Source organism: Neolamprologus multifasciatus, chromosome 7 (genome assembly GCF_963576455.1).
Source record: "Neolamprologus multifasciatus chromosome 7, fNeoMul1.2, whole genome shotgun sequence".
NCBI classification, from domain to species: domain Eukaryota; kingdom Metazoa; phylum Chordata; class Actinopteri; order Cichliformes; family Cichlidae; genus Neolamprologus; species Neolamprologus multifasciatus.
Genome location: NC_140445.1, coordinates 16,319,896 through 16,347,781, shown reverse-complemented (window position 1 = coordinate 16,347,781; position 27,886 = coordinate 16,319,896). Strand labels below are relative to the sequence as shown.

The 27,886-nt window shown below is 42.0% G+C and overlaps 1 protein-coding gene across 2 annotated transcripts in view; it reads right to left on the bottom strand.

The window, feature by feature from the left end:
- col5a1 (procollagen, type V, alpha 1) overlaps nt 1-27,886 on the bottom strand; it is a 77,588-nt gene that overhangs the window by 29,332 nt on the left and 20,370 nt on the right. For both annotated transcript variants that reach the window (XM_085166248.1, XM_085166249.1), the window contains exons 3-16: nt 22,918-23,131; nt 22,412-22,574; nt 11,326-11,457; nt 8,809-8,916; nt 8,316-8,696; nt 6,510-7,187; nt 6,352-6,408; nt 4,564-4,605; nt 3,980-4,042; nt 3,807-3,881; nt 1,117-1,209; nt 602-658; nt 418-471; nt 159-212 (exon numbers count right to left, since the gene is read on the bottom strand). In XM_085166248.1, coding sequence (XP_085022374.1) covers nt 159-212; nt 418-471; nt 602-658; nt 1,117-1,209; nt 3,807-3,881; nt 3,980-4,042; nt 4,564-4,605; nt 6,352-6,408; nt 6,510-7,187; nt 8,316-8,696; nt 8,809-8,916; nt 11,326-11,457; nt 22,412-22,574; nt 22,918-23,131 — 2,171 coding nt within the window. The remainder of the gene's footprint in view (nt 1-158; nt 213-417; nt 472-601; nt 659-1,116; nt 1,210-3,806; nt 3,882-3,979; nt 4,043-4,563; nt 4,606-6,351; nt 6,409-6,509; nt 7,188-8,315; nt 8,697-8,808; nt 8,917-11,325; nt 11,458-22,411; nt 22,575-22,917; nt 23,132-27,886) is intronic.

The following is a 27,886-nucleotide window of genomic DNA, read 5'->3' as shown; positions in this document are numbered from 1 at the left end:
CTGTAAAAGCAACAGCACATGTTCTACCTCCAGATCAAGACAATCACAGAGCATTTACTATTTGCAATCGCAAACAAACACTGTGAAGTGCATAAAAACTATCATGCTTAGTGTTAATATTAATTCTCTGCTGCTGAATAGCTTGGTTGACAACTTACTCGTCTACCAGACTTTCCAGGAGGTCCAGGGGTTCCCAAAGGTCCACGTGGTCCCTAAAACAAAGGTGCTGTAAATCACTGAGCCATCTTTTTCGTTTCCAATCTATCCACCTAAATTAGGCTTTTCAGCTGATTTGCTAGTAACGGAATATTACAAAGGCTCAGCATTAGTGAACACATTTCCAGAACTGGCTTGCTTAGACTGATATGATCAGAAACAGATCCTGAAAACAGAATGTAGCATGGTGATTTCTAGTACCTGAGGTCCTGCCTCTCCAGACTCCCCCTTCAGTCCTGATACACCAGGAGGACCCTTAAAAAGAAAAATACTGACTAAAAATTCATATAACAATTGAGCAAGACCATCCTGTGTGCCACAGAATCTGCAGATCAGAGTATTTGTGCTTCAGTGTTTTTGCTGGGAGGTGATTTGCCATACATACCAGCGGTCCAGGTCTGCCAGTCAAACCCATTGGCCCTGTAGGACCGCGCATAGCCAGCTGACCAAAGAAAGGAGAAATAACATAAAAATGAAATCAAATGAAACATATGGAAAAGAAGGAAAGAGGACAATTTAGCTCATGTGTGAATAGAATTGCAGCAGATTTAGCAATTTATATTTGTCTCTGCTGTATACTGTGTCTGTACTTGTGCTCTGCATGTTAATGTTAAACTTAATGCACAAAATGCAGCATCTATTAATAATAAATGAAGAATAACATTGTAGGAAATGTGCTGCAAATACAGTAAAAGTCACGTGATAAGCAGTAACAAAATGTTAAAAATGAAACAAAAATAAAAAAATATGACATTTGAGGCGAAGTGAGGGAAAAAAGTTAAAAGTATAGAATGAAATCATCTGAAATAAGATATTTTCCACATGAGAATCTTATAGTTTGCAGAGTTTAGCAACAAAGAGCAGTAAAAATAGCATAAATGTGAAGGCGTAAACTGTTACCCTAGCCTGCTGCATGATGGCTTGCATCTGGGCCTCCTGTGCTGATACAGCAGGTCCCTTCTGCCCAGAGTCACCTCCGGCGCTGAGTCTGAACTATGGAAGGAATGATAGCTCGGTGAGACTTCAGTCCCATATAAAGGAATACACAAGAAACCAAAAAATGAGAGCCTAGAGAAGCATGTGGAAGGACTGGCCTGTGGCAAAATGAATCTTTTAAGTTTATACAGCCACACACTGTTACCAACAATAGCTCTAATATTTCTTTAATACAGTCTGTCCATTTAAGAAAAACAACAACAAAAAAAACCAACAACAGCTATGCTACAGCCTCCAGCTGTCAAATCAGCTCCATCCATGGCTGCTTGCAGGCCATAATGTTCACATTTGACTGCCATCTGGTGGTGATAAGCCAGCATTACACCCTAACATGAATATTCATGCCTATGGTGCAACTCTTGACTTTGTTTGGGCCAGACATCTTGGTTTGGATTACACAGCACAGTCCTCAGGAGACAGACTGCCAGTTGAGCTGCAGATGCAGAGGCAACACAGCAGTGAAATTCTGTGCAGGATTTCAAAGTCACAGAGAGGGTTGTTGCCACGAAGCAAAATACAAACCGTTGATCTAGAACATCAGGGATGAGTCAGATGTACTGCAGCTGAATAAAAACAATATTTTTTTCATATTTTCCCACAAATCCCACAGTTTTTCTTCGTCCACTTGATTCTATCTCTGCCATGCAAACGAGATGTTCTGATTTATCAAGAAATGGCTAAAAAAAAAGCCAGACGTCCACAGACGACAAAGAGAAGCTGCTTCACCAGTGTCTAGATTTGCCACCTAACCCTGCCGTGCTGCTCATGTTGACTCCATCATTTCAAGACAGAACGTCTTGAAATGATGAGAAGGCGTGTTTCTCATTAGACTTGGAGATCAAGGATAGCCGGCTATCTGCCAGTGGATACACCAGAACACCTTGTCCAGACAGAGCTTGCCACATGGCTCCGCCAGACAGTTTTTGAGGAATCCTGAAACCACAACTCTGTATCTGCACAACTAATCAGTTACAACCGCCGCAGCAGCATTTTCCCAGCACTTAATAAAGAAAGCGGAGGAGGTAGACATCACAGGAAGCTATTAGGATGTCTGAGCAACTGTTGCGGTCAAGTCTGACATAGAAAAAAAAGATGCTTTAGCATTAACTTTGCTGAATTGGCTAGGATTTGTGTTTGTGAACTTAAAGCAGCTGACATTACAGCTGTTATTTAAGAATCTCACTCAACATGTTGAAGCACATATTTATGCAACAAAACACTCGTAAGTAGGGCTGGGTATCGTCACTGATTTCTAGAGTCGATTCGATTCCAGTTCACAAGGTCCCGAAATGATTCGATCCACGATTCGATTCAATTCAATTTAAATCTGGGAAATTTTGCCTCAGACAGTCAGAAATATTATAATTCAGATCAGTACATTTACATATTTTTGTATCTATAAAAAGGAAGCTGACACTTGCAAGACTTTATCAAAGGTGTGAGCATCACAGCAGATGCCTTTGTGTCAAAGTAGATGAAGATAAAACACAGAAAAACATGAAGGTGATTTTCCTGGTCTGGGATTTTATAAAAATATTCTGCAGTACATCAAAAACGAATGAAAACCATTAATCAACATATGAACATTACCTCTGAAGTTACAGCGGTTTTAGTAGAGACACGGCTAAGCGTTTTGCATAATTTTAAAAAGTTTCAATTTGTTCAGAAGCCTATTGAACAGCAGAAATTAGGTTTTCTTTTCGGAAGTAAGTAAAAGGAAAAAAACAGCGGCCGACAGCGCTGTAAACAACGGTAGACTTGTGCGTAACAAGCAAGAGAATAATGCAGAAAACAGATTTTTAGACGGGAAACTGTTCTTGAAGTACAGAGAGAGAGAGAGAGAGAGAGAGAGAGAGAGAGAGAGAGAGAGAGAGAGCTGTGCATGACGTGTGATTTTATCATGTTGGAAGCAAAACAGCAAAAGTCAGAGGGAGTCCATGACAATGTTTATGTGAAGCGTAGTTTGGATCTTCTTTTGCTGCTGGTTCGGTCAATATTGTTTAGAGAGAGATAAAACTAACAGCTTTAGAATCAGCGCAAAAAGGGCGTAAACACAAAGCGCAGACCCGCCGAAACATCAGAATCAGCGAGCTGTCGGCTTTCAGCCCTGACCGTGTCCATGCCCTCGGGTGAGAAAGGCGACATCTCACTGATTCTGATTCGTCGGCGGGTCCGCGCTTTGTGTTTACATCTTTGTGCAGAATCCGTGTTCCTGCTCTCATTTATTGTCTTAGCTGTTTCGGGGTTGTTGAAATATTGTGAGGTTTCACCAGAGATTCTGGCATTTCGGGCAAAATAAATTCATATTAAAAAATCAATTCAGGATTTTAATGAATCGATATCACGTTGTCCAAGCCAGAATTGTTTTTAATCGATAAATCGATTATCAAAACCCAGCCGTAGTTGTAAGGGTTAGGCTCATCATAAAAGGCTTGATGGGAAACCCCCTTTATTCCACTTCATTGTATAAGTTATCGATAAAACACTGTGTCAATAATAACAATTGGTCTTAAAGGAGGTTAAACAAGGATTAAAACACTAAGTTAGAATTTCTGACTTTGGAAGAAGAACAATAATAATTGTGTTTTACTTACAGGCAGCATCAGGACAGTTCCAGGAGGTCCTGGCAGGCCATCAGCACCAGGAAGACCAGGACGACCTGGAAGACCCTTAGATGGGAAATTACAAACACAAGTGAGTGTGTTATTATTTGTATTTGTAAACCTCTGGTGATGTTTAGGACATTAAAAAAAAAAAAAAACCTTACCCTCTCTCCAGAATCTCCAGGACTGCCTGGTGGGCCGGAAGCACCTGGGGGTCCAGGGAGACCCTATTTTAAACAGAAGACCTCATTTAACTTCTATATATACACACAATACAACACAAAAGTTTTGCCTTCATCTTGCAAAATGGTCACATACAGCAGAACAGAATGTGCATGTGGCAATATTTTATAAGAGAGGCTGTGAAGCTGTAAATCTTTGTGGGGTATTCTTATTTGTTTTTATTGTAGTGCAACGCTTCAGTGGCTGGACTCCATCTGCAGGGTGTCAAAGCAAATCTGTATTAAAGGAATCTTCCTAAATAAATGACGACGTTCCTTCGACATCTAATCAAGTCCAAAAGCCGCTTTGGGGGAACTGCTCGGGCCACTCCTTTTTGCATCGGGAGCCAGCAAAGCATTAAAACTTGAATTTTCTGGTAGTGCAGACAAACAATGAATGCGTGAAAGGAAGCTCTATTGGCTTTTCTTTACCAGGTGGCTGCCAAGAAAAACGGCAGCGATTACGATGCGAGGGGGGAAAAAAAAAGGAAAACACAGGAAGTTAAGAGACAGGAAGATTGACTTACTGTTGGCCCTTCAGGCCCAGACGGACCTTCCACTAACATTCCCTGAAACACACAAGCACAAATCATTAGGCCTCATTCATAAGCACGTGGCTGCAAACAACACTGTCACACTTGAGTACAATACACAGGAAAACGTTCACTTGTAAACTTGTCCCTTCATCATGTTCCCATCTTTGCTGACTCATGTGCATGCATGCCTGTCACTGCAGCTGTGTTTGCAGTCGATCCACAGAGAACGAGAGAGTGGCTGCAAACAACAGGCAAAGCCATCCTGAGGTGCTTCCCCTACCCGGACAAGTTAAGTTAAGGGCTAATCAGATCAGTGGGGATGTTAAACTTATTCACACATGCAAACTGAAACATAAAGCCAGTTTAGCAGTGTCTATGAACATTTTGGAATTAGTTCAGTCTAAGTGTAGGGTTAGTGTTTGAGTTAGAGTTAGGCCTGATCAGTAACACAGCACAGGCAATAATAGCAGTTCATCTCATTTCAATGTCTCAAAGACTCAAGGATCTGACTTAACAGATGCATCAGTGCAGCTCTACAGCTACATAAATGCCGCCTTGTTTGCTCTTGTGGTAGCAATTTGGCTTTTTGTTTTATGAGATTAAAATTCTGCCCACTCTCCAAAGTTCAAGCTGCCTTCAGAGCATTTTTATTTTAAACACTTCCTTCAGACTTGTTTTTTTTTTTTTCTTCAATCCCTGCAGTTATTCCTGTGTGTCACCAGCATTGTGGCTACTGATTGAGGGGCTGGGTCTGTACATGTATTTATTTTTCATTGAAGTTAGCACTTCATAATACAGCCCACACTTATACTTGTAGCATAATTTCTGTCAGAATTCCTGCAAAATATCCAGACGTTGTGCTACTTAAAATTACTTACTGACCAAATAAATGTATTTACAGAACCGTCTTTCCTGTAAAAATCTGACTTATTATCTCCTTATTTTACTGTACCTATCATTAAGTATTTGTAAGTAAATCTTATTGCATACTATTTAAAAAAAATACATAGAAAGTCCACTCAGTTACAGGGGAATTACACCCTCAGTCAAGGGCTGTATTATAACATGTTGCCCTTTTGTAATTTTTTAGCTTTCTTAGTTTTCTACCTCACAGCTTTTTGCATGTTGCAAAGGGACAAAAGCACACTGGGAGGTTGCGTATGTGTGTTCCAGCATGCTTATATGTGTGCATACACAAAAGGTCATTAAGGAAGTGGACTCAAAAAACATGAACTCCTTCTGTAAACACTGAAGGCACTCAGTCACAGAGGCATGTATGCCTGGTGGAGCTCCACGACTTCTGTTTGAAGTAAAACAGCTGGTACTGTATTAGATACAGAAACCTTTTAGAAACCTTTTGTGGCATATATATCCATATAGGAAGACATTTTCACAGTGTTACCTGTATATATATATATATATGAGTGCCTGTTTTAGGTTTTTTAATTGAACAATTCCTTTCATACTTCCTATTGTTCTTCCTGGTTTTACTTCCCTTGTGATTACATGCTACCTACACCGTGTTTAGAGCTTATTAACAATTGCCGCATGGCCCTACAACAAATGTTTATGCTTTAGCCCCAATGAACAGCCAGGAGCAAGGCCTCGTCCGGGGATGCTAACAGAAAACTGTGGTGAGCTTGTGTGGCTTATGGAGCCTTATTCAGGAAGTAAGGGATAGTTTGTGTTTAGATGTGGATTACACATATGTACTCCCCATGAGCCCAAACGGAGCCTTCGTCTGCTGCTTGTGCATGTTGTTCAAACAGTCATACTCACAGGCTCAATAACAGCAGGCTCTCCCTTCTGTCCTTTCTCGCCATGAGCTCCGTAACCCTACACAGCACAGACACAAAAACAAAGTCAGCCCACCCTCACTTATCTTCATCACCTTTATGATTTATTTTTATTCTGCAGTGTATCCTGTTTAATTTCACCTGCCCATAATCCTGAGTGTTAGCAGGCAGCCCTATGTTAGGCAGCTCTGTGCCGTAATCGTAGGTTTCATCTAGCTCTCCATCATAGTTTTTCAGGTCCTCCTGATTGAACCCTTCCGTGTAATCATAGGCATCCACACCCAGGCCAGTGCCGGTGGCGATGGACCCTCGGTCTCCGGTGCCTGCGCTGGCTGAGCCGCCTCCCACTGACACGGAACTTCCTCCACCCCCGAGGGTGATGGTGGAACTGCTGCTGCTGCTACCACCACCTCCACCGCTGACGTGCACAGTAGTGCTACTGCTGCTGCTGCTGCTGCTGCCTCCACCTCCAATGTTCAGAGTACTGCTGCTGCTGCTGCCTCCACCTCCAATGTTCAGAGTACTGCTGCTGCTGCTGCCTCCACCTCCAATGTTCAGAGTACTGCTGCTGCGGCTGCCTCCACCTCCAATGTTCAGAGTACTGCTGCTGCTGCTACCACCACCTCCACCACTGACGTGCACAGTAGTGCTTCTGCTGCTGCCTCCACCTCCAATGTTCAGAGTACTGCTGCTTCTGCTGCCTCCACCTCCAATGTTTATTGTACTGCTGCTGCTGCCATCTCCATCAATGGTGTGGGTCCTGTCAAAGTCATATTCGTCATATCCGTAGGCTCCGTAGTCATCGTAGGAGGCTCCTGCCTGTTGGAACAATTAACAGGACAGAATAATTGAGGATAACTGGCAATGTGGCCTTTTGAATACCATTCCATCCATAAACATGATAGCTCGAAAAGTTTTGAATGAATTCTGATCACATTTTGTAGGGGTGTAGAGTGGGGTGGTGTTAACAATCCATTAACATTGGGCCTACATCCACCAACATTTTCAAGATAAACTTATTGATTTGACAATCTAATTATAATTGGCTTACCATCGTGGTGTGTCAACGTATAAAAGTATCGGATAGAGATTTAAAATATCATGACAAGTTTGACCTCTGACCTATCCTTCAATGTCAATAGATTTAATGCTGATAATAATGCTACATAGAGCTATTTAAAACCATGTTTCTTACTGCTATTGTTTACACTGACATATGGGCATAGGGAATGACATACGGGGATGACATAAATATCACTTAACTCTGAATCTCAAATCAAGGTCAAATAAGGTCAAACTTTCATGAAACGTCTTTTATCTTTAAAACTATGCTTTAAATTCTCCTGCCTTCATTTGTATTGGCAGCATGTAGGAAATGATACTGGTACATGGAGATTCTAAACATCACACTATAGTTTGCATCCAAACTATGCTTCATTTTTACTTTTCTTTGTTTTTAATCACTGTTGCATATGTACATTTTTTCAGACCCTTACTAGGCACCTGTGCACTTTTACATTAACTTTTTTGTTTATTTATTGTAGACTTTACTCTCTATCTAGTCACATTTGACCTCTGACCCTATTTTTACATTCCACATCTGCTTTTCTTTCAAGAAGGCCCCAAAATGTTTTATGTCAACTGAATGAGAATGAGCCGCCTAGTTAGTTAGAAATAAACTGTAATATAATATTACACAATAAGCCCAATTTATATTTATGTCCCGTTATTCACAAATCAGTAGTTATTATCTATGACCTATTCCTATATAATGTTTGTGTATTCTGTCACCCTACCTTTGTCTGATTTTGCCTGCGCTACAAACTTCTTAAAGTTTGTTTAAAAGAACAAAGAAAATAAAATGAATATATACAAAGTACAATACCATTCATAAAGGTGTACAGTAATACTGACAACAATTAACTCCCATGATTAATGTCCACCTACTGATGTTTTGTTGCTGGAGATTGTGACTGTAGTCCTTTCACCAGCGGTGATGACCTTCGTTCCAGTCCCGGCATCCAAATCAACCCTTCCCCCTGCTCCCAGGTCCAGCTCGCCCCCAGTGTCGATGCCGGTGATGGTGACACTTCGAGAGGTATCAACGCCACCAGGTGCAGACGTGGAGTCATAGTAGTCGTCATAGCCCTCATAGGTGCCGTACGTGACCCCCAATGCGTAATCATCTTCTCCTCCTCCAGTGGCAGTACTTGAAGAGCTGCTGGATGAGCGAGAGGATGAGCCGGTGGAGATGGAGGTCCAGTCGGTGCCAGTAGAACTGCCTTTCGAAATCTCACCCCCTGTGATCAGTCTGTCCCCTTCTGTCTCCTGTAAAGATATTTGGAGGGGGACGTTGGCATTGGATGCTTTACTGTAGTAACATAGAAACAATACAGTCATGTATAAGATGCGGGCATTTAGAGCAAACATGAAATGGTACCTCTTTTGTGGTTGTCTCAGTTGTCTCAGAATCAAGAGTTGAGTCATAAGGCTTTTCCAAATCATCGTAGTAAGGGTATTCATAATAGTAGCTGTCCTCCTCTTTCTTCTAAAGGGAGAAAAACATTCCACCAGCATTAAGAGAGTATATGACTGAGAGGGAAAGATTGGCAATCAATTATTAGCAACACGATTTTTAAATATGTTGCACTGCGCTATTGCCTCTGGCTGGCTGATGTTTGTACAACCGGTCAACCATCGATCAGAAGCACACAGGAGTTCCTCCTCCTTGTGGAAAGCTCGCACTGTATCTGCCTGTTGTAAACTGCTATGACTGAATGACAGATTGCTCTTACATAGTTTTCCTAATGACTCCAGCACCTATCTTTAGAGAAAAGGAAAACAGAGGGGCAAGATTTTGTGTAACAAACAGGGCCCTGGGCAAATCAAAAAGTCAAAAGGAAGAGCTTCCTGTTCATCCTGTAACATTTCTTTGACATCCCGTTAATTAGCACACACTGAGTATATTGGTATTCAGTGGGGAAAATGACACAGTGCATGAATGCAAGCTTAGGCAGGCACTACATCATCATTCCTAAACATGATTAAGTAAATGCATAGACTGATAACCTGGTTCTTCCCAGTCAGCACTTTTCCTCTGGCACATTGCAGGTCTCTTACACAATGCCAAGAGGCTCTTTTCAGCACAGGATCCAACAAAGATCTGATTTGAGTATTAGAGACAATTATGGTTTAAGGGAAATAATTTCCATGAGTAAGACCAGCAAGAAAATACTAAGTGGTTCTTTTGTTGGATTCTATAATGTGTAGTTTCATTCTGTATGTAAAGAATCTACAAAAACTGCTTCTAGTAAGCGGTAGCCTACAGAGCTGCACTTACACTTATGCACTGGTTAACAAGTAAAAAAAAACTTTGAAGAAACTTGTGATTTATTTATTTTTTTGTCATTTATGTATAATTAGGTGCATAGGTTTTTGTACACTAACATCTTCATGGGAAACAGCGTTTGTTGACATCCAGCAGTTCTAGACTTTCGCACATTTTGATTACTGGCTTTAAAATACATTGTGGGATTGTACAGAGGCAAAATTACAAAAACCACATCATTGTTATCTCTGGCTCTGCATTACATTTCTTTCTTTCTCATGGATGAGCATTTTCTCTTCTAACACTGCTTCTGGGCAATCTTGATTCAAGAGTTGGGAGTTCGCCTTGTAATCCGAAGGTTGCCGGTTCGAGCCCCAACTCGGACAGTCTCGGTCGTTGTGTCCTTGGGCAAGACACTTCACCCGTTGCCTACTGGTGGTGGTCAGAGGGCCCGGTGGCACCAGTGTCCGGCAGCCTCACCTCTGTCAGTGCGCCCCAGGGTGGCTGTGGCTACAATGTAGCTTGCCATCACCTGTGTGTGAATGGGTGGATGACTGGATGTGTAAAGCGCTTTGGGGTCCTTAGGGACTAGTAAAAGCGCTATACAAATACTGGCCATTTACCATTTACCATTCTTTAAGCTGTGGGGTTCCACAAGGTTCAGTACTGGGTACATTACAATTTTTTTTACAATTTCTTTTCTACATCCTTTCTTTTGCTATCACAATTCAAGCACCATTCAAGCTTTTTCTATGACGATGACGCTCACCTATATATGTCTTTTAAGCCTCACCAGCTGCGCAGGCTGCTCACCTTAGTCCATGGTTTAACCAAGGTTATTGATTGGCTCTTTAATAATTACCTTATTTTAAATGTCAACAAGACTAAGACATGATTATATCTCCTTGTGATTTATATTCTCAAATCAGTCGGGCTCGTACTTCATTTTGTTCAAATCAGTCAGTGCTACAAACCTTGGTGTAATATTTGAATCCTCTCTAGGTTTCAACTCACATGTAAAATTCATGTCTTGTTCCTGCTATTCTCATTTAAGGAACATTTCTAAATTGCAACTTATGGTCTCTTTTGGAACTGGAGAAAATTATTCATGCATTTTTTTCATCGTCCTTAGATTATTGTAATGCTTTGCTTACTTAGATAAGATAAATGATCTCTTTCACGTTTTCAAGCAATAAAGAATGCTGCGGCCAGATTATTAACGGGTTCCCAAAATCGAGCTAGCATCACTCCCATTTTATATTCTTTACACTGGCTTCCAGTAGGTTTTAGAATTTGTTTTAAAATTCTCGTTTTCACATACTGAGCTCTAAACACACTGTTTATCCCAGCTCCTTACAAAGCACACTGCTGCTCATAGGCTTGGATCACAGGATCAGAATCTGCTGGTTGTTCTGCGTATGAGACTGAAGACTGGGAAGCCGATTCTGTGTACACTTTAAAAACCAGCTAAATACCTTTTTGTTTAACCAGGCTTTTTTTGTGATACTTTTACTGATTGGAATTCATTCTGTATCTTCCAGTGAATCACAAAAAAATAATTTAGAGGAGTGCCAGAATAAAACATGGAGCCAGAGATGATTTGAAAAGCAGAAAAGTAATGTTACTCACAGCGTTGTCTGTGCCGGGGTCCTGGTTCTGTGGCTGGTCAGGGGATGGCACTTCACAATCAGGGCTGTAGTGCTCACAGTAGTCATAGGCAGCACGATGGTCTGCTACAATCATTAGCTGCTGGATGTCTCCCTAGAAACCCAAACATACATGCATGCTAATAAGTAAACAAATGAAAATGACAGAAGCAATGCCTGACACTGTGTGACCTGTGAGGTGAAAAAGGGAAAGCATCGACATCTGCAAATGTGACATTGCTGCAGAGCAGGCAGTCAAGAAACTAGGTCAAGCCAGGGGAATCTCAGGATGACTAAATGATGAAGAACGTTGTCAGGGGTCCAAGAATGACATTTTGCATCAGAGTTAATCAGAGTGTCAGGCGAACAGAGTTACAGAAACACAATAAACAAGATCAAACGTTTGGAGCACAACATGTAAGCCTGACCTCAGTCTGCGTGCATCGTAAGTGATTTTACCTTCAAACTGATTGTGTAAGGTATGTGCATGAGCAGACCTGCAGCTAGGACTAGATCAGAAGAGATAAGAGCTCTGTGTATATCTATGTATACACTGAGTGGACATGCAGTTGTGGAACAGAAGAAGAGGAAGAGAGATTTTAGACAGAGAGAAGTCAAAAAAGAGACAGAACAGAGAAGGCTGCTAGAAAATTACTGAGAGAGAACAAGGAAGAGAAAGGCTCAGAAGGATCCCCAGGCTACATAGGGAGCTGGGTGTGTTTCCCACATGTTTCTGAAAAGAATTCACATGGCACCGAAACCTTGTATTGCATTTATCCAAACATGTCCTGATCACAATTCCAAATTCAGTGATGTCATTCCACATCAATCAAACACGATGTCAGCGTAGCTGAAACAAATATATTTCCAGGAGGCAGGAGGATCGTGAAGCGACGCAGCTATGGGAACAGACCGCCACGGAGGATGAAGTGTTTTTAATTATGTTCAATTGCCAAAAGTTAAAAAAGAAAAAACCCTCAACATGTCTTTCCAGCTGAAATGAGCTTTCTTTACTGACATGCATAAATGGATTGCATTTGTGGTCTAACCAGTGAGAGTTCAATGAAGTGCACCAATCCCCCTGCTTTGCTTGAACATACCACTCAGTACCCCTTGCCTCAGATCCTTTAATAACCCTTGCAAAACACTTCACTAGAAGCTGTTTCCTGCTCCATCCTTGGTTTATGTTATAGCTGGACTTTATAGTGGATGCGGGGAAATCAGTCTCTTCCTCCAAAACAGAAGGACTAGAGGAGCCATTACACAGCACTCCCAGCTATGGACTTTGAAGCTTTCAAATGGCCACCTCTGAAGCCACAATCTACAGGAGGGTAGACTTGGTATCACTGCAGCGCAATGCCCCCTCTTATTTCAGCGGAGCAGTGTGCCGCAGCTGCGCTGACAGGGGACGATGGGAATTCAGTGTTTGAAATGAGGTCACACTCAATAAGAAATAAACCCACTCTACAGCAAAATAGCCCCCTCCGTTTGGAGCATTGCACCGCTTTCCTATTCACATGCCATTCTTGCATTTCTCTGTTTTCTTTTTTCCCCCCCTCCATCTCCCACAGCAGCCAAAGGAATGTCAGGGTACATTATGGCCACAAGTGGTATTGCATGAACCTAAGTATTCCAAGACGAGACTATTAATCATACACCAAAGCTTTAATTAGCACATCCTTGCAGCACGTAGAGCACCGTGGCAGAAGGCACTTAATGATCTGTGAGATGTACACAGAAAGAAAAAAGAAAGAGGTGTGTGCTTGCCTAGGTAGAAAAGTATACTGTTGCACAGGCCCTGCTGGGGATAGAAGTAAAAAAAAAGGCTGACATCCATCAACCTCCACTAGAGTTTATAATGAGGCTCTCACTGTGACTTCAGCTGTTTTATGAGTTGCATATCTGTATAAGACCTCCTTTAACTTTTAGCCCCAATTTCCAGGCATATGATAATAGTAAGTCCACCACTTTCTTGTGTGTTTTGTTTTCTACACCGACATTGAAAGCTGCACACCTTCACAGTAAAACTACTGTCGAAGTCTCGAGGCGGCATGGCAACCACTAAAGCTGGTTCTGATTTCCTGTCTTTGAGCCTCTTTTCACCACAAGTCACTCCACGGATTCTGAAGCCAAATGTTACATAAGCTACTATTTTACAGTTAGAGGGGAGGAGTTAAATGTTCCCTATACTATACCGCAGACATATGCTGATGCTTAAATTTCTCATTTTGAATTCTGGCCCTGAATGCCCAGCTTAGTCCAGCAACCCATTAGAGCATGAGGAATTTACTCCATTAGTGCAAATGGGTTGGGCTGTGTCACCATAATTTTGACGAGGGGAAATGGCAGTGCAACTGCAGAGTCAGACATTCAGCGTGTAATAAGGCTGATTGGTTAACAGGAAATTATAGATTATTCTTCACCTCACGTGTCACATCACAAGGAGCCGATATGTGACCACGAGAAATGAGGTGATTGAGATCCGAGACAAAGGGTTAAAAAAACCAACCAAAAAACCCTGGTATTATAGCATAACACCCAAACGCTGGGTGAAACCATAGAACACATGCAATCAGCTCTCCTGTTAGAGGAGGGACAGTGATATTTTTTCACTCTGGAGCATCATGTGGCACATCAGAGCAGTGTTTAAGGCAGAGTTCTCAGACAATAACAGGGCTGCAGTTGTCAGCATCTCCCCAGACTCCGCTGAAATACGACTCTGCTCCTCGCCAGAGCTCGCCTGATGTCGAGCTCTGGTGTTAAAGCCATCGCCTGTGGCTGTGAGCGACAGCCAGCCTCACTTGGACACGATTCACGCTGAAAGACACCTGCACGCACATAACATGTTAAGCCCGCAGAGCGTAAGGCCACAGCTCGCGGCAAGAATGTGGAATGGGAGCAAATCCGTACAGATCAATGTCACTGAAAAATTCATCTTTTCAGCGTTTTCCTAAATAAAATATCACACAGTCTTTTAAGCTTTTATTCCCCAGCTCACCCTATTTTCTTTTTTTCTTTTTTCCCGAAACACAACACTGCTAGATTTTTCTGCTTATGTCCAGATGGGGGCAGGAGAGTGCTCTGGTGAGCACAATGCCAAACATCTGTCTCCATTTGTATCTGACCCACAATCATGCAGGGTGGACCAAGTTCATTGTGTTCCGTCTTCTAAATTACAAAATGCGATGGATAAGACGAAAAGCAATATTGATGACATTTCAAAATCGCATCGCATAATGAAGTGCATTTTGATTAGAGGAAGGTCCTAAGGCAACTCCCCCCACCCTGCTGGTGGCGGGGCAGGCACTGTGTCCCATGAAATCTGCACCTTCTCGAGCTTAGAGCAGCGTACCACGAAATACACAGCACAAACCAACACTCATTATGTTCACATATCCACGGGGACATCTGATAATGGTTCTTTTTACCTTCTAAACCTCACAGGAGACAAATGCAGCAGTCAAAAGAAGAAAAACTCTAGGTGAGTTTTCATCATTTTTACGATCAGATGTCAGCATAGGAAAATGAGTAGGTGGCCCCCAAAGAGCAGAATGTAACTCTTGGAGGTCTTGCTGCAGTTTAAGGAGTGCTACTTTCCCAACATATTTACACAGTCACCCCCGAGCTCCGAGCCAAGCGTTGGTGTCACTGCCAGCCCACACCGGCACACTCACATGCAGCCCCAGCGTCTGGGCATTGTCCAACCTGACCACAAAAACCAAACAACAAGCTGCAGAGGTCAGCTCGCTGCGCTGGGGAAATAAATCAGAAAGGACACATGCATAGAAAGTCACATAACCACGCACATGTAGGTATAGAAGTATATGTGTAGACACACACGTGCAGAAAACTAAAGCAAAATGCATAAATGTAAACCATCGTCAGACATCAATTGAATTTTCATCCACTTTCCCCTCCAGGCTCTAGTCCAATCTCAGTCCTCAGCGCTGCTGCCAACAGCAACATGTCTGTCTGCTGGCCCCACTTATCCACAACACAGCCCCCTACAGTAACCATTCCCCCACCTCATTGTCGCTGCCCAGTTTTTTGATTCCCTCTGGATGTCCCGTGCCACTCTAACCCTTAGTTTCCCAGTCCATGCGACACTCACTGCACATAAGACTTTAATCCCACATCTCTATGGACTGCAGGAAGGCATATTCCCATTTCCTGTTCTTTTGGGATAGCTGAAACCGCTTCACTCACCTAGGAGGGCGTTTGGCTCGGGCATTTGCTGAAATCTACATTAAAAAGTGCTGAGGGCACAATTCACGGTTTGCTGACACAGTAAAGGAATAACACAGAGAAAAAAAGGGAGTGAAATATCAACTTTTGACATGAGTTAAGGAAAATCTTAATTATCCGTGGAAATTCCATCTATCCCAAGGCTAGTGATGGCTGGCCTAGAATGTACACAGCAGTGTGCTCTTTCAGTGAAGCAGGATGTATACCTTGGACAAAATAATGCAAAGAAGCACGTGAAGACACAAGTATGTGGAGCAAGTGGCTACTAGGATCCAGGTCCATATACTTGGGGTTTAAAGTTATATCACTAACCACAACCCTTTTCCACAGTACGGTTAAATGCAGTTAAATGTACTTAGCAAAGACAGCTGTGGCTTAAGGAGTACAGTTGTCTACTAATTAGAAGGTTGGTGGTTCAATCCACAGTTGCCATCACAGTGTAATGTTAAGTATATAAGTACTTGTGTGATTGGGTGAATTAAACTTTCAGTAAGGACTTTCAGCATCATACACTGAGTTCTTTATTAGCTAAAGCTTTCTGCTGGAACCTTTTTCAAGTGCTGATTAAACTTATCATATATTTAGGGGCTGGGTTCCGTGCATTGCATTGCATTTCACTGCAGTTTGCATGATATATGTGCCCTCTCCATTTATGCCCCCCCCCCCCACCCAAACTGGTTGCATCTGCCGCAACCAGTTTGGGTTGGTTGCGGTTGAAATCTATAGCCTACTTCCAAGACTATAGGTTTAAAACCTGGGAAAGTTTAAACAAAAAGAGGTTTTGCTGGAGGTTTCTTCCTGTTAAAAGGGAGTTTCTCCTTCCCACTGTCACCAAGTGTGCGCTCATAGGGGGTCATCTGATTGTTGGGGATTTCTCTGTATTATTCCAGGGTCTTTACTTACAGTATAAAGTACCTTGCAGTGACTTTTGGTGTGATTTGGCGCTATATAAATAAAATGTAATCGAATTGAACTGAAATGCCATTAGAAAGATGTAAATGTAAAAAAAAAGACTGACAGCGCCTATAGCTTCTGACTTGTAAATAATCATGATGATCAGTCAGCATCTCATAGAAATAGTTTCAATATAAACTGAACATCATGGCCTCTTTGGATTAAGGATTTATACTGTGGCAGAATGCATTTGAATTCAGAAAGCAGAGTGTAAGATGAGTGAATTGGATTTAGGAATGTAGTTACAGAACTTTCTCTGAGCTATATGTTGATCAGCCATATTTGTGGCCTTCTCAATGTCTGCGCTCAAGGGCTAATTTGCCACCACACTTCTGAACAGGGGATTTGAGGGCTCCCTACATTGCAATTCAGGGTTATTTGAGACCTTGAGATCATTTGAGATCATCTATCCAGAAACACTGGTCCCTGGATCACATGGTGAAACATGTCGTACAATCCCTCATCCCTCATTTGGAGTTCTGTAGAGCAAAGACAGCCCGGGGCGAAACTGCATTAAATTCTGACTGTGTTACAGTCAACCTAACAGAAAAAATGACCCAGCACACACTACACTAGTGAATTATATTGAGTAGGGGGAAAAATGCACACACAAATACACAAGATTGGGGCTACTTTTTTCTAGTTTCTATAACATTGGTAAATTAGGAAGTCCTGTATAATATATGAGCAGTGTAAATGAGAGACACACTTTTGTAATGCTTTGTTTAATTACTATGTGTACCACTTTTATTGTCCACTTGAAGCCAGATCTCCTTTCCCCCCTTTCTTTTCTTTGTGGAAGAACCTAAATTTCCACTTATAATTTTTTTTATACAAAGCAGTCATGGAGACCCAAGCAGGGCATCAAATTTCTTGGCCTCCTCTAATGGGGCAAAAGAAGAGAGGCCATTATCCACACATTAGAAAAACTGAACAAACTGCTACTACTTTCTGACACCCAGTGGAAATCTGAGGTCACGCACATTTTTAACAGTAGAGCCACAGACTGAAATGCTTTTACTAAAGCTACTGAAACTATTAACTGAGAAAAAAATAATAACACAGGAGCCAAGCCAAGGTCTGGCAAAGTCACTCAAACCGACCGATAAAAACTGAGTGACAAAGGGTTCAAAGTGTGTTGGGAGATTGGAAAGTCTGCTGCAAATATCACTCATTCTGTCTTTACCTTAGATGACTGAAACATGTGAACAAAAAAGATGTCGGCGGGAGGAAAAAAATGAAGGAAAGTCCTGAGGTGAAGATGGGAAAACAGGATGTGTAAAAACCCATCAGGCCATGACAATATTAAAGCTCATTATGAGCATCAAGCTCATGTGTTGCATTTTTTTATTAGTTTTTCCTGGCTCTATCTGCGCTACAGGGGCCCCGCAACTTGCTTCTTTCCACTCCGACTGAAGGCTTCCAGACCCATTCCCCTGCTCCCTTAGTCTTACCCTATTACTTTTAACCCTCCCTATTCATTTCATCATTAATCCTTTATTTCTGTATATCTAAAGCGTAATCATCTTCTGTTTTGTTACCTATCCTACTAAACCTATCACTCACCCTCCCATTCGCTCTTGGGACAGCCTATCAGCGGATACCAAGGAAACCTCTGGATGATGTCATGTGGTGCGGCTCCTGTTCCAAGACTGACATCAGCTGGGGAGAGAACTCCTCATTCTTTCCAGCGAATGACCCAACATTTTTGGCTCCATACCCACACCTCCTGTTCTGACCTCCCCCCTCTCCTCCAGCCCTTCTCATTTCAGAACATTATTTTTTTTCTTTACACTCAAAACTTCCCTCTGATGTCTTCCCCTATAACTGTCGAACAGGCCGAATATATCTTTCTGTGATAAAGACTCGACCATATCATTGTCCACATTCATGGAAGCTGCTGTCTGTGCTTTTGGCCAGACAAGAAGTGCTGTGTTTGCACATCTCCACCTCAGTTGCTTCAATTCAACCGCTTTCCCCTGTGGATTACCTCTGAGTGGGGCCAAGTGGTTCATCTGTCCCACTTAGGTTACCTCAGACCAACCACAGGCTGCCATTTCACTGAATGCTACTTACAACTAAGGGATGGGTATTAAATTATCTCTGATTGTTCTTGGCAAGCTCAGTTTGAAACAACATTGAACAAGGAAATCAGGGGTACATTTAGAATCTGGAGTCTTTCATGCAGAGATAAAGAGACACTAGAAATACATCTAAACAGAGAAACAATAATATCTAATCTGTACCCACAAGTATATCTGTCAGAGAAGTACCCTTTAATGTGATTTAGCTACTCTTTATATTGCATTTTTGTTATGTTAATGTTAATTTGCTAGTTTTCAAAACAGCTTAATCTAATGTTGGTTGATGACACGCTTGTTCTCTTAGAATGACCAGTCTACTACTTTTGTGTAGATTTTGCTAAGACCAGCAGGGGTCAGCATTCCAGGTTGCATTCCCAAACATAAAAGTGCGCCTTGCTTTAACTGTTGTGTGAATATTTTCCAGAGCTAAACATATAACAGAAAATAGATGAAGGTTTAATCAAAATTAACAAATATGAGGAAGATAATGTAAGGGTATGAGAGTAAACCAGTTTCTAAAAGACCTCATGTTAGCTAGCTATGTCAACCAAGCTAAATGCTACACAGGCTACACTCTCATTTGCTGTTTCAGGGAGTTTGTTCATTGAATCAAAGAACTGTTAATCCTAATGAGAAGACCATAGCTGTGGAAAGCACTCTTACGCAGATTTAAACCACAAAATGATGATCTCAGGGGTGACACCGGTCAGCGTAAACAATATTTCAACAATCAAGGTGATCTTTGACTTGCTTTCAAATTAATGGATAAAATGAGTATAGTCATTTTTATTACATTCATTTTACATTAAATCTGCTTTAAACACACATAACTTGCACTTCTGCATTTCAGTGTATGAGGAGTAGCTCTACTGATCCATGGTCATCATCTCAAAACAAGTGAAAACTTCAAAAAGATATTTCTGTCCACTGGTTGGCTTTTATTATAACTGGCAGTCAATGTAACTTTGCTTTTGCCAAGATCTTAGTTATCACTTCTCCTCATTTTTGTTGGCTGGATGTGTTTGCCAGTGAAAGACTGTACCACGACACATGACCGGCCCTCCCTGAGCCTGGTTCTCCAGGAGGTTTCTTCCTGTTAAAAGAGAGTTTTTCCTTCTCACTGTTGCCAAGTGCTTGCTCATAGGAGGGTCATGTGATTGTTAGGGTTTTCCCATTAATATTGTAGGGTCTTTAACCTATAATATGAAGCAGCTTATACTGAATAATGGCAATTGATAGCATTCAAACAACAATCATAGAGATAAAAAGAAAAAACAAAAGATTACAATTAGTTTGCAACAGCACCGATTACTGTACCTGGTTCCAAAAAAAGTTTGCTTACTTGCACACCTAAAAATCTTTTTAATTCCCTTCACACTTTTTATTGGCACAAGCGCAAACACAGCACCCTTAACCAAGCAACTAAAATAAAGTGGTGCAAGAGGACAGACAGTTTCTTTGTGACCACAAAAACCTTGTCAGAAACCAAACCACAAACCACCTAAGCATATAAGTACTGCTTTTCTTCTTACTACTGTATGCAAAGGAAAGGCTCCACTAAAAAACAGAAGTATAGCACCAATCACCAATCACTCTGATTTAACAGTGTGATAAATCCTAATCTTTTCACTTCATGTTTTTCTCTCCAAAACAAGTGAAATGGATTAAGAGGCAATACAGGCAAGAAGGAAAATATGTAAATGTGATTTGGGGTTGTACTTTCCCTTTAGGACCCATTAAGTATGTCATTTTTAAAATCTCTTATAAATCAGTAATTACAAGCAATTATGTTTTCTTTTTAAGTATCGTGCAAAAAATAAAAATAAAGGTTTGCAGTTTTCTGAAGAAATTGACCTGGAAATCCCCAGACTCTAATGTAAAAGGTCCGACAGTGAAATCACATATGTTATTTTGTGTTTTCACACTTACCAGCTCTCGGGGGTAACCAGTTCTGGCAAAAGTCAACACAGGATCAGACTAAACTACAAAGAGAGTAATGGGAGGAAAAGGAGTGCAACCTGAGCATAATTTGGAAACTATGTGGCATATTTTCCATTTTCTGCAGCACTGGAGCCTGTCCTGTCTCCTAACTGGCAGACGCACAGCAGGGGGGGCTTTAAACATCTCCCACAAAATATCTGTCCGTTCCCACGGTAACTACTGAACTGTTACCGCCGCTATAATAGCTGGCTAAGATTTAATTGTTCCACTATCACCCCGATCTCCTGATTTGTATGCTAGGGGCAAATAATAGAAGTAGAGCAGAGTTACAAACGGATAAATGCCGTCATCTTTTTGGCAGCTGTGAGCTAATAGGCTGAAGAGAGGAAATAATGGCTGTAACACAGAATGCAGACATATAAACAGATGACCAGATATCTTTATTTGTGCTCCAGTAAAATTGGCATCCTTCCCTTTTTCCCTCATGAACCACATTTTCCCCACAACACTGGATAAAAAGCTTCATATGTAGAGTTCATTTTGCAGATAAGTCTCTTACTTAGAAACTTGATTTTGTTCACAAGGCTATAATTTTGTCCATGGCTTTCAACTCAAACTTTAGCCACAGTGGCTAGGGAAGTGATGTCATATTTCTTTCTCTTCATCTGATATGGCTGAGTAACAGTAAGGTTAAAGGTCAGCTGGCTAAGGATCAGTCACATCAGTCAGCCTCTGTTACTAATTATTATTGAGGGCTTTGGCCTCGCAGACTAATCCCCTCTTTTAAACAAGCACAACTCCAAAGGGACAAAGACAACACTATTCCTTGTGCCTCTCGGAATATTTTGGTGTGTCTGTGTGTGTGTGTGTGTGTCTGTGTTCCTCACAAACACAGGGGTCAGGTTTAAGAGACACACATATTCAGATAAAAACTTGTTACAGGAACCCAACAAAAGCTCTCTTACAGGAATTGTCCAAATGAATTCATAGTGCACAAACACTTTTTGAGCCATATCAGGGACTTGTAGGTATTGTAAAGCACAAAAGCTTCTTCTCACCAGTCAGATTATCATACATCTTTTGTCTTTATTAAGCATAAACGGAAGAGAAAGGGTGGAAGGAATAAAGCTCTTATTCTAATAACTGAAACAAGTAGCTGCCTGTGGAAAAACCTCTGTAAAGCGAAGTGTCATAGCCCTTTTAAACAAAGAATCCAGACATGAAGCCGCAAAGAGAACTATAACAGCTTGATTATAGATTTAGCTACAATAAGGCAACACTTTAAAACAGCAAAAGAGGATGAACTGAGCAGCAAGCAAATGCAGCACAGCTGGCAGCAGAAGGGAACTGCAGGAAACAAAGTTCTTTTGCGGACGACGTGGGATATGTGGTACCTTAAATTAAGTCTGATTTACGATTGTGTGCGTGTGAAAGAGTGGGTGGCAGAAAGATCAGATGCTGGTGGACTAGGGCAAGCCAAATATCTCTATAGAGGATGCGGCCTCTCCCGCAGTCCCCAATTTCGTGCAGTATTTCAAAAGAATTGGGGACTGGGGATGACCACCATTGGCACCACAGCCATATGTGACTGTGCTGTAATTAAAAAGGACGAGTCTGATTATATAGAAATGGGCCTAAATCTTCTGTTTAAAGGCACTGTTTTGTTTTTGTTTTCATTTTCATACAGCCTTTCAACATGAAAACAGCAAAAGCTGAAGCTAATTTGAACCTGCAATAAATGGCAAGCCAGCAGTCCATGAAGCAAACAGTCCCAAATGACCCATCAAATTTGCCAAATTATACTATATACAAAGCTCAGATTAAAAGTTAGAGTTTAACGCCTACCTCAAAGACTTCTTCATCAAGTATTCTTGTTCCAAACACTATAATTCCTTTGGTATCAATGACTGGTTGGGGACTTCGGAGTAACTTCTGTGTGGTCTTCTTTTTACAGTCCAGAATGAGGGTGATGGTCTGCTTGTGCACGCTGATGGCCACTCGATGCCACCTGGAATGGGAGGTACAGTCAATTCACACACTTACTGGATTACAGGCCTCTTTTTGTGTTTGTCCATTTGAATTCGAATCTATCCATCTCTGTCTTCCAAAGTGAAATACAATCTCAAATCCTAGTTGTTAGTGAGCGTAGAGAGGTTACGCAGTCAATGACACTTAAGGTTGAGAGTGACAAAAAGTTGCTTGCAAACTTCTAAAATGAAACAAAACTGCTGTCAAAGCCTACCATCATCGTGAGGGTCCACTCTAATAGAATGATTTAAAATTGTTTTAAAAGTAGAGCCTGACACTCTTTTTAAGCGTTTTGTACAAGTGAGGTGAAAGACTGCACTTACTTTCCGTCGGCTAGGTTGACTCCTCTGAAGAGGGGGTAGTCCTCAGGGCTGGGTCTGCCTGTGTGGTCCTCATACAGGAAGACTGGAGAGCGGCCCACTTCTAGACCAAGCTGCTGGATGCCCTGTTCATTGTACAGAGACAACAGGAAGGACTGGCTGCCCTTCTTAGGCTTCACTGTGGCCATGATGGAAAAGTCCTCAGGGAAGACATCACCTGGCAGGACAAATGGTGGGTTGGATAGAAAGAGAAAAAAATTTTTTTTTTTTGGAGACTTATAAGCAGCCGTAACCATTCATCATCGTAAGAGGAATGAAGTATGAGGTTTGGTTTTGCAAGGTTGTAGTCGTTGTGTTATTTTAGGAGACTGACTGCGTTCTTTGATGTCTAAAGGGAGCGTGGTTATTTTTTACTGATGCTTCTAATGGAAATCGAACAAAAACGAACAAATATCATTTAAATTGGTGGAATCAAAGATTTGGTTTTGCGCACCAAACGGAAACACCAGAAATTTTTGAGTGCCCAAAATATAACCGGATAGGATTCATCTGAACGGGTTGACCGGTAAAACGAAAGTTAGCGGGAGGAAAAAAAGTGGATCGATTCCAGCGCAGAGCAGAGTGAAAAGCATTAATGACAAAAGCATGTGATCCCCAGAGACTTCGTCAAACTATCCTTCAAACTTCTCCTCTCCGCTTCTCTCCTCTGCCACAGCTGATGGGTCTAGCAGACGCCGAGACACCAATGAAGGGCTGGAGAGGAGCAACACATTTTTACAGCAGAAATAATGAAAGACACATTGCCTGGAAATGGAAATACCAGCAGTATAGTGGTATTTAAACACAGAAAAATATATAAAGAGGATGTGTTGGCCTCCGTCTGCTTGGCTCCTTTGAGAAGCCTCACATGTTCCTCCATTTTGCTTCAGTGTGGAAAACATCTGCCAGACAAATTCCTGTAGTGGGGTGTTCTTAGGACCTCCAAAAAGGAAGAGGCTTGCCAACTGTCTGTGCAGACTGTTGCTTCTCAGATAGTGCTAATGCAGAGGTCTGACTACATTTGGGAACACAGATGACCTTTCAGAACAGGAGGCAACCAGAGTATATTAAAGCCACCACTGTTATCTGGATTATACTGAACATAAGCAAAGAAACCACTTGAATTCCAGTAGTAATCTCCAGTCTTTAGCATGTGTGGAGCAGAGATCTCCAGACAACTGGAAAAGAAAGGCAGGGTTTGTGGCTACAGTGGCTACGCTGGTAAAGCCCCTTACCCAGCCACCATATTCAGAATATGAAGACACTGCTAAACTAAACAGACAATGTGGAGATAAAAAAAAAAGGACCTCAGTAGGAATGCTGGTTGGGTTAGAGAAGAGAAGAGAAGAGAAGAGAAGAGAAGAGAAGAGAAGAGAAGAGAAGAGAAGAGAAGAGAATTTTTTATTCTAACCTTCAACTGCAAAGCAGTTTTCATGGGTTTTAAGAAGTCGCTGTTTACACAGGTGACCTCTGGTGGTCACATGAGCGCACAGCAAACACGAAAATGAATAGCTTATTTAAGGACGAAGCAGTCTGCCTTGTAGTGTCCTTCAGATCCACACCGCCACCTTAGCTCAGAATATTTGTTTCAGCAAATACTCGTATACTTATGTCATTTCTACTTGGTAGTCAACCGATTCTGAATTTTGCTACCGCCACCCGTTCGCTTTCTTCTTTCTTTTCATCGGCCTTCAGCCTTGTCAGCATCTGGGTGTCTGTTTGCCTTCCTGTCTTGTCTTCCTGCCTTTTTCTATCATTCCTTCATTAAACGCTAGGCATCAGATCGCATCATGCGGAGAGCACATGCCTTGGCAGTGAGCTCCCTCAGGAATTCTGCTTGGCATCATATGAAAAACATTGCTTTAATTGACAGATGCTTCAGCGCGACGGTGTAAAGCAGAGAAAAAGGAGAGACAGAACACAGACAAGCAACAGGAAGGCAGCTCTTCAAAAAAAAGCTCCTGAGATGTTAGCGTTTTGTAAGGAAGACAGATCCACAAATCTTTGGCTGGTTGCATAGTGAACATGGAATTAAAGCACTATGATATAAACAATGCAAGTGGGAAATACCAGAAGAAAGAAACACAATTAAGGAAATTTAGTGCTGCATCTGTCTTGCACAATAGCCACGTCAGACACTCGGGCAGTGATTCAGCAGTGGTTTGGTGAAGGCTGTTTGTTCTTAAGTGAAGGGTCAGCTAAGGGGTGAAGGGAAACCAGAGCACACGGGAAAATGAGTGGGTGTTCTGTGGAGTGTAAGCAGCAAATTGCAAAGCATCATCCTACTGTATCTGCCCTGCTGGGACTATAACGACCCAACCCCAGCCTGAGAAAATCTAACCCCCCCACCAGAATGTGTTTCTCAGCCTGCTGCTCCAGGCCACCAGATGAGAGATACCTCATACCTCGTGTGTGTTCGTGTTGTCAGCATGTGTCTGTGCCAACATGGTAGGAATGGAAAGGCTGGGGTGCCAACAGTCCCGAGAGTTTACGCTGGCATCTCAGCCACCAGTGTCAGGCCAAAAAAGGTCTGGGAACGGGAAACTCAAAGACGCCTCCAGCTAGCAAGACTAAATCCAGCATTTTGTGGCTCAAGAGTTAGGAGTTCGCCTTGTAATCGGAAGGTTGCTGGTTCGAGCCCCGGCTCGGACAGTCTCGGTCGTTGTGTCCTTGGGCAAGATACTTCACCTGTTGCCTGCTGGTGGTGGTCAGAGGGCCCGGTGGCGCCAGTGTCCGGCAGCCTCGCCTCTGTCCATGCGCCCCAGGGTGGCTGTGGCTACAATGTAGCTTGCCATCACCAGTGTGTGAATGTGTGTGTGAATGGGTGGATGACTGGATATGTAAAGCGCTTTGGGGTCCTTAGGGACTAGTAAGGCGCTTTATAAATACAGGCCATTTACCATTTTACTCCAGATTTTGCTGAAGAGTTTAATGTAGCTATCTTTTATTCGTCACGTTGGAAAGGGCAGAGGGAATGTCTTGTCCTGTGATATCATGCTACAGGTATGTGACGTGTACACCAGAGTATTCTTCCTCAACAAAACTTACAGAGCCTCAGAGAATGCACAAAACGTCAGCATGGGACCCGGTTATGGCGGCACTTTCTCTGATGATGTCTGCCATCTGTTAGAGTGCATACAGGCAGGTAATGGGGTAGAAAGCTTTGTGTCCTGTAATTGGTCATTCAGTCATCACTGTGTCCAACTCTCTTCTTCTGTATGAGACAAGCTGCATTCCTGTGGGACTGCATATTGCTGCAGAGACAACAACTGCCTTGCAAAGCTGTCTGTTTGCAAAGGAGTGCACCTAGCAATATGAAGAAACAGTGAAGTGACTTAACATAACAGTAAGTGGCTCTAATGTCTAACAGCTCCCACTGTACAACTTAAGAAAACACTAATAATAAAAGAAACATTTTAGCTGTGATATGACATGTTATTACTGTCTTACTCTGGAGTCATTAAACTTGCCCTCAAAGATCATGTTGTACATCTAAGTCTGAGATAGGCAATTTTCCCAAGGGCCCACATGGGCCCTATGACTGTTGTGGACGGCCACACCAATGAGCTTGGAGTTATTCTATAAACTCTTTATAGGCTTATTTGTGCAGCTCTCCACAGCAGACTCCCTGTTTCTCATGGAGAATTAATTGTCCATCCATGAATTCAACAAAATCTTCCAAATAAATAGTAGTAAACACTATTACAACCTAGTTTTGCTTGAAATTAAATGCCACTATATATGTAGCATGTGGCACTGAATGCAACATATCACGCTTGAGGGATGCTGGCACACAACAGAACCATGATTGCTTTTACAGCTAGTGAGTTAAGCTGTAGCAGAAGCCCCTGCCCATCTGCTGTGGTCGGTGCCGTCTAGCTACAGCAGTTGTGACCACAGGTTTGCAGGCTAAGTAACAGCTAACCCCATTCAGAGAACGTAGGATTTGCTGAGTCTTTCTTCCTTTGGTGTTTGATGGCTATTGTTTATGATGGCGCACAACATACGCAGAAGGTAAAGAAAAAAATGTTCCAAATGGACAAAATTAAAATGCCCAGATTGGGATTTACTGCAATTTTCATTGCAATGAATTCTCAGATGCTTATTTGTCCTTGATGGGTTGTAGTTTAAGAGAGAGGCAGTTTTATTGCCCAGTTTCTTCCCAGCTCCTTCACTTAATAAAGGTAAGAAAGGTCTCTTCTGTTCAGACTGCCTCAGAAGTTTCAAATGAATCATCTCTTCCACATGTTTGCCTAATGAGTGCATGTCTGCACTTGCTCTTTTCCAACACATCATCACAAGCTGTCTGTGGCTACGGGGTCACAAGGCGGTGTGATCTTAGTCGGTGCTACTGTGCTTTTGTTTCAATACCATTATTGTAAAGCAAAACAAGTGTATTTGTATGCCTTTATTTTCTATATGTGACTTTTTTGTACCTTTTCAATAATTAAAGCAAACTGTACCTCCAGACTGAAGTCATAACTCAAACTGTACCTCCAGACTAAAGTAGCAAACTTAGTTAAAGAGGGGAAAAAGAACTGGATAAAATGACCTCAACTGCCTTCTGGAAGATATTAGCTCTATGTTCTTGTACCATAAAGGCAAGAGAGGGCCACATCACAAACACTGCGAGTGAATTTTAAAGCCTTCGAGCCAAAGACAGCTAGTTAGTCTGTTTGCACCTTAAGACTGTGCGGTGCCTGTTGTGAATTCCTCCAGTTGGTTTGTTTTATATAGACTATTATTTTGGATGATCCAGCGTAGCATGTGTGTAATTACAGCATGTGTGTCTAAACAGAGACTCATATGGGGACATGCTGTCATAAAGCATCAAAGTGAACAGTATTTGTTTGATTGGAGGGCATGTAAAGGCATGCAGCCCACAGGAGCCTTGAAGCTCTACATTAAGCCCCTAGGAAGAGTTATGCCACGG